The sequence below is a fragment of the Eublepharis macularius genome, chromosome 6 (assembly GCF_028583425.1).
Source record: "Eublepharis macularius isolate TG4126 chromosome 6, MPM_Emac_v1.0, whole genome shotgun sequence".
NCBI lineage: Eukaryota > Metazoa > Chordata > Lepidosauria > Squamata > Eublepharidae > Eublepharis > Eublepharis macularius.
Window position 1 is genome coordinate 125,718,770 of NC_072795.1, and position 14,338 is coordinate 125,733,107.

The 14,338-nt window shown below is 44.2% G+C and overlaps 1 protein-coding gene across 1 annotated transcript; it reads right to left on the bottom strand.

Moving 5' to 3' along the window:
- Window positions 1–1,205: 1,205 nt before the first annotated feature.
- On the bottom strand, window positions 1,206–11,575 carry FUT11 (fucosyltransferase 11). Its single transcript, XM_054982134.1, has 3 exons — window positions 9,697–11,575; window positions 6,176–6,801; window positions 1,206–3,220 (listed from the first exon to the last, which is right to left on the bottom strand). The coding sequence occupies exons 1-3, from the start codon at window positions 10,471–10,473 to the stop codon at window positions 3,073–3,075; spliced, it is 1,551 nt and encodes a 516-aa protein (XP_054838109.1). The 5' UTR covers window positions 10,474–11,575; the 3' UTR covers window positions 1,206–3,072.
- Between the last annotated feature and the right edge of the window lie 2,763 nt (window positions 11,576–14,338).

Here is a 14,338-nt window from a genome sequence, read left to right on the forward strand (position 1 = left end):
TCGCGCATGTGGCACCACCTCCTGGCAACCCACTGAGTTCCACCACCTCTTTTCCCAGAAAAAAAGCCCAGGAAAAGGATATGGTGAAAATCATGATACAGACTACCGATTTTAACTTTTCCTCGCTTTTGAAAGAATTGGCATTGCCTTTGCTGCCTACTGGAGCTTTTTTGTTTGAAAAGGATTCCCAGCAACCATTAGGCATAAACAGCATTTTAGAGCCAGTTCAGTTCTTTGGCTGACAAAATGTGGGTTCATCTGATTATCTTAAACAGGCGGCCAATATTTGAGATGCAGCCCGCCTCCACAAATATCTGCCACTCAAATGGGGAAATGTTGGAAATGATTGACTGTACCTTAATGGAAAAAAACGCATTAGTCTGATGTCTTTGTGTATTAAAAACAAGAGTCCACTCTTGTGGCTTAATTTTAAAGATCAAATATCCTCTGCATTAACCTGCACCTTCTTTTCCTGGAATAAATGACACTGTTGTTCCCAAAAACAGAAAAATGAAGTTGGAGATTCTCTACTCCCCCCCTTTTTTCCATGTGGTACTGAGGTGTCCTACAACAATCAAAGGCAAAGCGGTGTTTTTCTCCATTTCTTTCTAGTCCCCTCTTAATTTCCTCTCACCACCTCAGGACCAATACAACACATAAAGCATTCAGACAAGCACATCAGTACAGGTACAAATTGTGCTGAATTTTGTACATCCATTCATGTTGTATACCTTTGGAATCTTTCTTATCACTCAAACACACTAAGCTCACGTACGTAGGCATACAAGATCACCCATGTGGATTCTGAATACAGGATATTATGTGCCCAAGTAGTTGCAGGAATGAGTCATAATTTTTTTAGAGAAGATGTTTTAGATTGCACCTATTGTTGAACTATTACTGGTCTAGCGATATACTTACAGAAGATACAAAGCTCTTCTTCAGACAGAACATTTGATGGAGGAGGCTAGAAAACTGAGGGGAAGTGTTTGGCTTCTTGGAATTTAGACATAAGCAGGGCTTTTTTTCAGCAGGAACGCAGTGGAACGGAGTTCCGGAACCTCTTGAAAATGGTCACATGGCTGGTGGCCCCGCCCCCTGATCTCCAGACAGAGGGGAGATTAGCGGCGCGGAGGGCAATCTAAACTCCCCTCTGTCTGGAGATCAGGGGGAGGGGCCACCAGCCATGTGACCATTTTCTCCTAGGGCAACCCACTGAGTTCCACCACCTCTTTTCCCAGAAAAAAAAGTCCTGGACATAAGTAAACTTGAGGGGAAGGGGGTGTGGCTGGTAGCCACTGCTTCACCATTCAGAAAGATCCCCAAAATCTTTCTGGCTAGTGAGCCAAGGGGTTTTTGCTTTTTCCTGTGCCCTGCCTTATGTGCTGCCTCTTCTGCAGGCACATGCTTTCTGCCAGTGGTACATCCTGGAGTAGGGTCTTCAGTGGAGGGCGCGTAGCAGATGATCCTGCCTTGCAGAAAGAGGTTAAACTAGATGGCTTTTTTTTGGTCCCCTGCAATTCTAAGGTCAGATTGGTCAAGCTTTCTGCCTGAGCAAGAACTCTGTGCAACTTGAAAGATTTTTTATTATTAGGCCAACGACACTGATACTATAGCACAAAGTACCAGTGACTTTCTCTGGAACTAAACAGATTATACCTAAGCCCACTGTAACTCTGCACTTGTTCTCCCACCCCTCATGTACCAATAATAATCCAGCAAAACAGTTTATGAGATCTCCACTACCTATTAAATGACGATTTAAACCCTGCATGGTATTTCTTTTCCTTCTGTGACCAGCTTCTACATCAGATGCTTAAAACCATTTGCAAAGTTAAAATGTAAGACCACGGCAAAGTATTGAGAACAACAAAGAATTTGTTTCAACCTTTTCTCACTTTATCACCTGAATGTACCTCGAAACCTTTTTTCACTAGACCATCTTTGGCCTCTCACCCCAATCTCACCCATTTTAACAATCAAACTGATATTCTGATATTTAAGGTCAATAAAAACAAACTCCATTGCTTACCTTGAAATGGGCAAAGTTTTGCACATAAGCTGCCGTTGCAAAATATGGATTTACAGGATCTCAGCTTTAAAATGGGGCAACCGTTTCTAGGGCACGTTCTGATGTCATTAGGGCAGAGTATTTATTTATTTACTTAATTTATACTCCCCCATTTCTACCCAATGGGGACCCAAAGTGGAAGTACATAATTCTCTCCACTATTTTATCCTCATAACAACCCTGTAAGGTAGGTTAGGCTGAGAGTGACTGACCAAACATCACCCAGCAAGCTTCCATGGCAGAGAGGGGATTAGAACCTGGGTCTCCCAGAGCCTAGTCTGACACTAATCACTAGACCATGCTGCCTTCCAGAGCTACCTTCTCAAGCCTCAGATGAGCAGGTAGCTCTGCAGAGCAATACACTGTGCCCCAACGGCTTGACTCTACATTATGTAACTCATACTGGCCCTGCCTTGGTATTCTGAACCATCTAGGGACAGAAAATAAATCCAGATTGTCAGAACATGCTTGGGGCCAGTGGAAATGCATGATGCTTCTTACTGAACAGCTGTCTATACAAAGATTACTGAGTCCCCTTGCTAGAAAAGTACAAATAGTTATGATAAAAATAGTTAGAACAGCTCTTAACATACAAAGTGCATAAAATTGAACTTGTATGATATTTACAAAAAAAAGGTCACATAATGAATTTTGCAGACAGAAATGCATATTGTGGTATAGAAAAAAATCTTTTAAAAAACCCTAATCCATTGAAGGGCATGTCAGTGCAAATTCTTGTCATTCACTTCCTGGCACAAACTTTAATACTGTCTGGGCTAATCCAGAATTAGTAGCCACAATACTTTTCTTTGGTCATGAGGAAAGAGGCCTGTTCCTTGAAAAGCATCACTGAGTGATGCCATGCCCAAATGAATTCTCATGGGGGCCTTGAAAAAAGTATCCCCCACAGGCAGAATTCTATACACACACAAAGTTCATTTGAGTTATTTTGGTTCTCCTTGCCCCATATGTAACACTAAAAAAACTGTGTGTAGGTACAGTCAATTTTTCTGGGTTCTCTTCATGAAGATTTTGTGCATATAATCCCAAAATCTCCCCTGATGCGACTCGTTGTGATGGATCATCGCTGAGAGGGCTTCACCTTGATCAAGGCTCTGCCAGTAATCCTGCAGCCACATCTCTTTCCACCTGAAACACAGAGAAGAAAATGGGTGCTGCAAACCATAACAAAATAAAAGGGTCTTAGACAGGAACGAGCAGAGCCCCCTTTCATCCTCTGCCTCCCTGCACTTGCAATCTGGAAAGACAGCCAGAGTACTGTGGGAACATAATACAAACTACAGCTATACCTAAATGCTCTTTATACTGAGCAAAATCCAGTGTAGTTTCTTTAACCCCACCGCCCCCCTCTGCTGCTGACAGCTATTTGGGATTTTACCAGTTTAATTGCTTCATACTATGTTACTACTCTTGCCCACAAATTAAAAAAAAACCCAAACAAATACTCTTTTCAGACCATACTATCTGGCATGGGGTTTAAACAGCAGACAAAAAAACATTAGTAAAGAAAGAAAAACAGACATTGCAACAACACATGAAAAGTTAAGACATCATAAACTCCAGGATGTCCTTTCAGGGGGTTTATTACTAGCAATTTGTTTTTACGCTTAGTGCTTACAGGAGTAGGCTGTTGCCATTAAAAATAATGCTGATTTGGAGGATTTAATCTTTTATACAGGGGCTGTGGATTGCTCATTGCTGGAAGAAGGACAATAAGTTCAGCCAATATGTTAATAATTTATTAAGCCAAGTTTGCAGTGCCCAAAAGATTTTTTTATAGCTATGGAAACCCGTGAATACAGAATAAAGGCGAAGGAGATATTGGAATCCGCTTTGCTTCAACGTAGGAGAGAATAGCAGGTATAAATATCCAAAATATATAAATAAAATAAAACATTTCAAACAAGGAGCAAGGACCCATGTTTCAAGCTCTATAATGACTGAGACTTGAGATCTGTTAAGAACATCATCAGACTACTATATGGGGAATTGGGAAACGGGGGGTGGGGGGGGGAGTTAATACTATCTTTTTAAAATACTGGATCTTGCTGGTTTTCATTGTTCCAATCAAAAGGTGCCTCCATTGTCTATTTCTTCCTCCCATGATGGAAGGGCTGGAATGCAACACATTCAGCAACTGGACCAACCTATGTACCTGTCAGCATTTAACTCCACCACAGCTGGCATGAGAATCTGTCTTTTTCCTCCTTAACTTTTTAATTTTTGTAACAGCTGCCTGACAAAAGGTTCTGATGAATCCAAAAGCTGGCACAACGTTTTGTGTAATTTTGGTTCAACCTAACAAAAAGCTATTACGTGGATTTGATTTCTTCTTCTGAATTTTGTCTGGGCCAGTACGGTTGTCTGCAACTTTTTTTTAATGCTTTGGACCTTAGGACTGAAAAGTAGTAAATCAAACAATCTGAAAAGACTACAGGGGCTTGATAACTATCCTTATACACAAAAGCACAAGAACAGCTTAACATTAGTTAAATGCGCTTGCCTCTGATCATTCAATTTTTTGGCCAGTGAACATCAGATGGTTACTATAAAAAAGCAAGGCAGTCACACGCATAAAACTTCTCTGCCTTGGGAACAACATTGCAGAGAAAGAGAAAAGGCAGTGTGGCACTCACTGAGGCAGAACTACTGGTACACAGACACATCTGACATTCAACAGTACCTCCTCCACTGGATCTTTGGAGTTATCACAGAAAGAGGCAACCCCTGGCCACTTCTTCCTGAAGCCTCCATTATTTGGGGCTGTGACTCAGTGGTGGGCCATCTGTTTTGCATGCAGAAAGTCCCAAGTTCAATCCTCAGCATCTTCAGTTAAAAATGGTCAGGCAGTGGGTGGTATGAAAGACCTCCGCCTGAGACTCTTGGACAGCCCCTGCCAGTCAATACTGGAGTAGACAATACTGACCTTGATGAACCAATGGTCTGATTCAGTATAAGCTATACAGGTAAGATGTACAGAAACAGGAGAACAGTGGTGAAAGCAGAACCTTTTACAGGAGAAGGTACTGCACTTGTTGGGAAGACAACTGAGGCAGTGGGAGAAAACCCTGCATGACTCATCCTCTGATGACACGGACAGAACAGAGGTTGGGTGGGACATGTGGATCCTCCCCCTCTCATCCACCATAACAACAGGTATGTCACAAGCAGGCAACTCACCACAGGAATACTCAAAACCTTTCACTTACAACAATCCTGTAAGACAAGCCATTTACTATCATCCCAATATTTTAATATTGCAGCGGCAGGATGCTGAGCAGCTTGCTAGCGAGTTCATGGCAGAGCCAAGGTTTGATCAAAAAGTGTGAACTGCATTAATCCACAGAAGCAGCAGGAGAAAACCATACAAAGGTGTCTTTATGTAGGGACAAAAAACGTGTATCTGGGAATAGAATGGCAAAGAGGAAATCAACTATGAAAAAGAGCGGCAAACTTTAAAATGTGCTTCTGAAAATAAAACCAGAATTTTATGGCACCTTTTAATGTTTTCCTCCTGTTTCTTCTGAGCAGAGATCTGAATCAGAAATTTCCAGTTTGAACTCATACTTTTTATGCCAACATCACATATACCAACTTTCTCTCTATGGACATCTGAAACTAAGTAGGACTCTTAGACCAGTGCTGTTTTAAAGCTGTACATTGCAAAAAGCTGAACTATAAAACTATCCTTGATACAATAATATTTGGTATTTGTATTTGTATTTTTGAATGTTCAAGTAGCTTCACACACACATTACCATGCAATAAATCTAATATCAACCATGTGAAGACGGCCGGTATTATTACCTCCCAAATTGCACATGGTGACAGATGCAGAAGACACAGACGTGCAATTTATAATTACATCAGGAATGGCTTTATAGGACAGCTTACTCAGCAGAACGCTCAAGTTTCCAGTCCTTGAGCTTGTACTATATACTGTACTTGCATTAGCGACACGGTCATAGGGTTGTAGGTTTTGGCTACGTTGTCTATTTCAAGTTTAACAACTTTAATATCTATGGGATGAGCTACAGTTGTAAAACGTAGCGACAACCGGAGATGCCACATAAACTCCAGTACCTGTCTCCAGCAGGAATGTCTTCAATGTTTCCGTATCCAGGCGCTGGTGGAGGACATCCCATGTGCGTGAACTGGGCAATATGGGGTTCAGGAGCTGGTACTTTCCCACGAGTCCTCTTATGTTCCCTCTCTGCTGTAAGTCTGGCATTTTCCCTGTCACAGACAAAACATTCAAATCCATTCAGGTAATTAGGCATAGTCATGTCATTAACTCCCCATTCACGTTTCTCCATGTTCTCCAGTAAGAACTGGTTTGTAATGCCACCTCGACCCTTATATTCTAGGTATTTCATGTACTCGTCTGGGTTCCTGTCCAGGAAGTCGAGATATTCTGCTAATTCTTTGGGACTCTCAAAGTCGTCAATGAGAATTATGGAATGATCATTGGGCATCCAGTCTTGTACTGATGGAGAGCCTCGATATACAGGGACAGCTCCAACATGCATTGGCCGCCAAAGTTTCTCTGTCATATAGTCGGGGCATATGGCATTTTCCATGGCCAGGTGAAACTTGTATTTGGAGATGAGAGTCATGAATTCAGAATCTTCAGTGGTTGCTGTAGATGTGTCACTCAGCCTCATATTAGGAAACTCTCGGTTGTTCAGGCACCCACCGTAAGAGTCCACCTGAAATAGCAATAATTCCAAAATTGTTAGCTTTTGTTCCATCACTTGCCCTGCACCATTCTGAATATGTTTCTAAGAATGAGATCATCTCGCCAACAACTTTCTCAGGAGCAGAAAATTTGAAACAGTCTGGTATGTTCTATTTCTGTTTCTCATCACAAATGCTTTATTTCCCAAGAAATCTGTTACGTGCCACAATAAAAAAACATCTAAAACCAAGTAAATTCACTATATCCATAGTACAAGTATTTTGTCCCAGATATTTAGACTACTGTGTCCAGCAATGCTGCCGTCCTTTCCACCATGCTCACCAGCACTGTGACAGCAGGCCTTTCTCCAGGCCCCGCACCACCTCCTCTGTCACCATCTCAGCTGCAGACACCTACACGGAATCTTATAGACTACCACTACGACTTTTTTTAAAACATTCAATTTATATACCGCCCTTCAGGACAACTTAACATCCACTCAGAGCAGTTTACAAAGTTTGTTATAGACTAACATCACTAGTACTTACTTGAAACTATCTACTAGTAGGGTTGTTAAAATAAAATTTTCCTAATTCCTCTTTACCCAGTTTCTCCTTGAATCCAACATCTTTTCCTCTTTTCATGAATTTGGTCTCATTTTTTCCTGTCCTCCTATTAGAGCACCACCCCATGGTGTGTGTAACATAAGACAACTGCAAGAGCAGAAGTTGCAAAAGTGTGCCTTGATTTCTCTTCAAAGAGAAACAAAATGAGAAATCCCTCTGTTAAAACAAACCAAGAGGAATTGAGCAGCCTGAATAGTCCAGAGTAGTCAGATCTTGGCAGCTAAGCAGGGTTTGCCATGGTTAGCATTTGGATGGGAGATCACCCAGGAAGACTAGGTTTGCAAAGGCAATGGCAAACCTCTGCTCATCTTTTACCTTGAAAACCCCAAGAGGGATTACCACAAATTGGTTCTGACTTGAGAGCTCTTAATATTAATTCAGAGGAACCAATGGCTATACCTAACAAAGTGAATGTCATAAAAAGACATTCCCCTCCCTGTAACAACACTAGTTCCTGGTAAGAAATGCTCCTGCCATTTACTAACTCTGTAATTCTGTAAATTCTGTAGAATTGCTCAGGAAGACATTTTTATAAAGAAATGGTGGCTACATCGTAACAGACTAGCCCAGGAAAACCTACTACATTTATATTGATCTAGTGCCATGTTCTGCATTGTTTAATATTTATTTATTTATCTACATTACTTATAGTCCATCTTTCTCATTGACTCAAGATGGATTACATGGTGTGATATAGTACAGTCTATTTCAAGGGCATTTCAATAAACAATGTAATAGGATATATACATGCAAATTTGCAGATTTAAAAACAGCAGAAATCCCATGAAGAAATGCTGAAACAGAGTATAAGCAATTCTAAGACTGATACATTAAACAACATAGAACTGACCAGGAGGATCATACTTGAAGCAACAGATAGTAAATAGTAGCACATAATAGTCAAGGTTATGGTCTCTCTCTCTTTTTACTGATGCATCTCTTTGAGTCTCTCTATACAAGGTATCTTACAGGGGATATGCAAGTGAGTTACTTTCTGTGTGGTCTTACATAATAATAATTAACAACAACATTCGATTTATATACTGCCCTTCAGGACAACTTAATGCCCACTCACAGCGGTTTACAAAGTATGTTATTATCATCCCCACAACAAAACACCCCGCGAGGTGGGTGGGGCTGAGAGAGCTCCAGAGAACTGTGACTAGGACAGTCACCCAGCTGGCTTCAGAGGAGTGAGGAATCAAACCCGGCTCTCCAGATTAGAGTCCCACACTCTTAACCACTACACCAAACGGGTTCTCCAGTGGCTCTCCAAGTGTACTCTGTCTCCCTAGCAGTGTATGCGTATCCACAATAGAGCAAGTGTAAGATCATTCACTTGAGCATCCTCATGTTACTCTCTACTCATGTTACTCTCTATATGTTACTAAAGTACTAAAGTACCTAGGCTCAAATGAACCTCATTTCACATGTCCCCCCTCCAGTTTTCTATGCACTCACTTGCACAGTCTCACTTCAATTTGCTTCCTGTGAATTTCATATCAGTTCCTCCTCAACTGCTAAGTATCACAGTTTCCCCTACAACCATTCATTGAAATGCAGATTTGGACTTTTTTTCACACCTTAAAGAAATGCAAACCGCAATTCAAAGGATCCTACAGCACTTGTTCTTGCAGCAAAAACAGAGCTGAATTGGTGCTTTGCCCTTCCAAATCATTTGCAGACGCAGTCATATAAAGGGAAATCAGTGAAAGCAGCATTCAGGTGCATTGAGTGGGAACAGCCTGCAGGTGAATTGAGGACACTTGCAATCCTGAGCTTGAGCGTTCCTAGGTACCTCCCTAGGTACTTAGTAACGTGTACAGAGACTCTTAAGATATCTTGTGTAGACTGAGACTCTTGGAGATCACTTCCTTACAGTACAGCTTTGTTCAGACAAAGCCTTTCTTTCAAATTTCTGCAATCTCACTCCTATCACGTTGCTTATTAGATGTATCCTCCTACTGACTGCATCGATTTCAACTAGGGTTGCCAGCCTCCAGGTAGTGGCTGGAGATCTCCCGGAATGACAACTGGTCTCCAGGCCACAGAGATCAGTTCACCTGGCGAAAATGGCTACTTTGGGGGGCGGACTCTATAGAATTATGCCATGCCAAGGTCCTTTCCTCCCCAAACCCCACTTTCTCCAGGTTTCACCCCTCAGATCTCCAGGAATTTCCCAACTTGGAGCTGGCAACCCTAACCCTGACGGTCCCTAAGGTGCTACTGGGCTCTTCCCACCCTGTTTCATCTGACGCGGCTGCCCACCTGGCCTCACCTGGGGTCACAGGCAACCCTACCTGGATGTACTTCATCAGTTCCCACACGTATCTGTCCCGGTCCGAGGGGACGTCGCAATGGGACTGCATGTAGAGGACGGGGGCCAGGCCCCGCCTGCGCTCGCCCTCCTTCTGGGCGAGGCTCAGCGCCGGCCTCCTGCGCAGGTAAGCCAAGTCCGGCAGCCACTGGAGGCTGAGGGGGTAGTCGGACTCCCTGCGGAAGGTGGCCGTGTGGTTGAAGAGGCCGATGCCGGGCCGGTGGGAGAGGAGGTAGTTGTTCATGGGCGACTCTTCGTGGAACAAGGCCCAGGTCTGGTGGGCCAGGCGCGGCAAGGGAGCCTCGTAGGCTCGGAAGTCGGTGCCGTAGAAGAGCAGGGCCCGCGTCCTCCGGTGCAGCCGCACGCGCCGGTCCGTGGTGGCCAGGCAGGAGCCGCGCGGGCACTCGATGCGCTCCGTCGGGCCGGGGAAGTGAGGGAAGAGGCTGCCGCTCCACCACAGCAGGATGGGCAGCTCCCGGTTGCTGCGCGAGTCGTCGTTGCCGGGCCCGCGGAACGAAGGCGCCGAGGAGGAGGCCGCCGCCGCCGCCACCCAAAGGCCCGGCGCTGCGCCGTCCACCGCCGCGGCCTCTTCAGGGCCGCCGCAGCGCCCGCCGAACGGGCCGCCCGCCTCGCACTGCCCCTTCGCCTCAGGAACCAGCGGCCGCTCGCCTCGCTCCGTCAGGGAAGAGGCGAGCAGCGCGAAGCAGCAGCAGCAGCAGCAGGCGAGCAAGGCCCGGCCTCCTGGCCCGCCAAGCGCCATGGCGGCGGCAGGCTGGCGGGGACGGGCCTTGCCGGCTGCCGAGGCTGGCCGGCGAAGCCTCTTCTCCACCGCCTGGCTGGGCGAATGGGGGGCGGTCTCGAGCTCCTCGCGGGGCCGTGTAAATCGAGGATAGGGGTTTGAAAAGGCGCGCCTGCACGCCCACAGCACAATTTGTGGCCCACAACCACAAAGCGAGGTGGGCCTCGCCTCCCCCCCCCGACACTTTTTCAGGACAAACAAAAGGACGGAAATACTTCTTCAACCAGAAACTGAAGTGCGGAATTCACCGCGTGGTCGTTACGAAAAGTTTAAAGGGGGGTCATGGAGGAAAGAGAGGTCTATTGGTGGCTACTAGCCACGCTGAGGAAAAGGAGCCTCCCTAGTCAGAGGCAGTAAACCTGACTAGGAGGCCTCAGCAGGGAAGGCCTCAGCTCCTGGGCCGTTTGTTGGCCCTCAGGGCAACAGGCTGGTCACTGTGTAAAGCAGCATGTTGGATTAGATGGCCCACTAGTCTGATCTAGCAGGGCACAGCTTATTTTCTAGGGGGGATAGCAGATGTAAAGGGTTTACCAAACGCAGGAGGGTTTAATTTATGTGTCTTAAGACGGGGAAGGGATCCTTCCCATCCCTAGTCCTTGTAGTATCAAGCATTGGTTAACTAGAAAACTTTGTCCTCTACAATTTTCTGTACCCTCTACTCAGGCACCTCAGTGCTTGGAGTAAGCCTGACTTAGGAGTCAACATAGAGAAAAACTGAGATCTAACTTTAATAATAATTCCATTTGTAAAAGCTGAGATGATGGGTTACGAGATGATCAGCAGTAGCTCTTAGAACAGTGCCAGAATGTGGAAGAAATAAAGTTTACACAAGACCTTCAGCCACCCAACTCAATTCAATAATCGTTAAGAGATCCAGAAAGGAACTTTGGCCTCCCAAGTGCTTTCCCAAAGTGCCCACTTAAAGTGCTATTACAATTTGTCTTCTTACAGCTTGTATAAATTGTAACGTGATCTGGGTCTGGCTCCTGTGGATCTCTTCCGCCAACTGCAACTCCTTTCCCCAGTGCAAGGTCTTTTAAAAACACTGCTGCTCTGTACTGCTTTGTAAGTGCCTAATGTTCAGAATGGGTAAAATACACCAGAAAACCCTAATAGGTACCCTTTTATGTATTTTTATTTAAATATGCAGATCAAATACTGACTTTCTAAAAATAATGGGTGTGATATTGTGACTTAACGCTTTACAAGCACTTCACTTTTCCAGAAATCACATTGGTATCTTTCAAGAGTTTCCATATCGGTGCTATCACTTCCAGGAAACCTCTGATGTTCGCTTGGAAACTGAATAACAGATAAGAGTAATAAAGCGGCTGCTGAAATTGTCAAGTAACCTGTACATATGATAGCCCAGGGAAGCTACATTCAGGTCTAAGGATGAAGAGAAGGAACTAGACACATCTAAAAGGGATTCCACTGCTTTAGAATGGCTACGTATTGAATGCAGTCATCTGCAACTGTGGTCTTCCACTTTTCCAGCCTCAGAGCCCACCTTTAACTCCTTAGTGGCAGCATGGGACTAGCTAAGCTGCAAGCACATGACAGCAAGGAGGAGGCTAGTGTCAAAGTCTGGACAGCAGGCAGCTGAGCCAAAAAGCTGAGTGCCAGGTAGCATGGCATAGTAAGAAATACAATGGGTAGAGCCATGGAAGAATCCTTTCCACTACTGAACTGTCTTGCTGTTTCTCTCCAATTGCACACAGAAAGAGTCAGGAAGTACAGCACCCTTGCTCTCTCTGCTTGGAGCAGCAGGCTCCTCCAGAAAGCAAAACAAAAGTAGATGCTCATAACCCAATTAGTGGGGCTTCATGGCCCACCTAAAGACCACTGCTAGACGAGCAAAGCATCACAAGGAGGTAAGAGAAGGGAAAGAGCCGTAGAACTGCACCCTTGAGCTCTGAGCATACATACGGCTGCTTCAATCAGGCCCTTGAAGCAGGCACATGGGTGCAGAATGGCAGCAGCAAAAGCAGAGTTTGTTTAAATGAATTCAAGAGTTCAGCTCTAAGCACCCTCTTCATTCCTTTATACATATGTACTCCCATAGAACAATCATAACCCCCCACCCCATTCTCCTTCCTTTCAGCTCAAGACAGCTGACCCCCAAGCGATCTTTAAAGGGCACTCCCAGAAGAATAGTGTAGCTACACTTCCAAGGTGATTTCTCCTTTGCCTGTGGAAGCAAGCCACATGATCTTAGGCAGGGAATCCTCCCCTCTACTGGTATACTTGAGTAATCGCACTTTTGTGAGAAGCTAAAGAATGAATTGGCCCGATATTTTCAACAAGTGTTTGTGGCACGTGATGTGTCTTTGTGTATGTATGGCTTTCTCCTTCACTAAACAGACCACAATAGGTAAAGATGTTACTGGGCTTTGTACCAGTCACTCCACGTAGAATTCTTGTACTTTCAGAATACTTCAGGCAGCCCCGAACTGCAATAATATTCCAGATGATGCTAGGATGCAACTGCTAGGTGTTGCTAGGCAGCACAGTACAACAGCAGACCACTGGGGAGGCCCCGATTAAAATGCCCGCTTGCCAGGAAACTCACGGGCCATGAGCCAATAATTTTCTCTCAGATTTACGTATCTGAAAGAGTGGTGGTTAAGGGTAAAATGCAGGAGGTAAGAGCCAGGCAGGATAAAAGTTTTCTTAATATATAGGTACTAATCATTTTTACAGTTGTTGAGAGTATTCAGCATACATTCCTCTCACTGGGATTTTTACAACAACCTGTAACACAAGTCAAAGTCATCCTTCCCCTTCTAACTAGGCAAAAGCGTCACATCTGTTTTACCACTAAGGTATTACACCAAAACACATGAAATAAAAATACTAACCAACACCGTAATCTCCAAAATCACTTTTGATTAATATCCTCTCTCCTACAGCACATATGTAAATCTGAGTTCACAGAGGCATTTTGCTGTATATACAGAAATTCAGCCACTGCTAAAAGCCTTTTGGTACATATCTGTTTAATCATCAGCATGCATGGACTGAGAATGTGTGGCAAAATAACAGTTGCAAGAACACTGTTAACGCTTCCTAAGTGTTCGCAGCATAAGTATAGCCTCTATCACTATAAAAACATTGTAGGCCTTTCTTATAAGTTTTCGTGAGAGAAAAAAAAAAACATGGCAAGAGAATGATTTAGGATAAAATACTGAAAAGCTAAAGCCAGCCTCCAGCAACGGAATTAAACGGTGAAAACAGGAGAGCCGCTGAACTGTCACTAGGACTAAATGGAGAGCTGAATCTGAAGAACAGCCAACCACAAACTCGGTTTGAAAGCAAACCTCCTCCTTTGTTGCTGAAAGTGGGAATGGATGGGTCAGCAGCTTCTGCTCTCGTTTCGTTCTCTTCTGCAAAATAAATGGTGGCATTCACATAGATTTGTAGAAAATATGCTTTCAAGCCAACTGAACTCCCCTCCCCACAACCAAAGAATATACAATGTATTTCCATCCGGAAAAAGAAAAGGCAAATCTTTAGCTTGGCATAAAGGATAAATATGAAGTCTCTATTCAAGAGTGCAGCTGGTATCATGTTCCTTTTCCCAAGGCGGTGTCAGTATGCCCCTGCCTTGGCCTCAGTATACCCACTTTACCCCATCAAATGGGAAATAACACTCATAGTAATGAAATCCAAAAATTTGCTTGTCTAGAAAAAGCAAACATTTATGAGCACCTTATGAAATTCATTGCAAAGAACAGCTTTGCAAAGAACAGATTTATTCGCCATTGATCACGATCGAGCCACCTGCACACCAGTCCTCTCCCCTCCCCCAAAATACAGGGCTTGG

Excerpts from the sequence above, each read along its gene's own strand:
- FUT11 (XM_054982134.1), bottom strand. The coding sequence starts at position 10,473 with ATGGCGCTTGGCGGGCCAGGAGGCCGGGCCTTGCTCGCCTGCTGCTGC. Across the intron at positions 6,802-9,696 it reads AACTGATGAAGTACATCCAG|GTGGACTCTTACGGTGGGTG; the intron begins GTAGGGTTGCCT and ends TTGCTATTTCAG. Across the intron at positions 3,221-6,175 it reads GACATTCCTGCTGGAGACAG|GTGGAAAGAGATGTGGCTGC; the intron begins GTACTGGAGTTT and ends TCTGTGTTTCAG.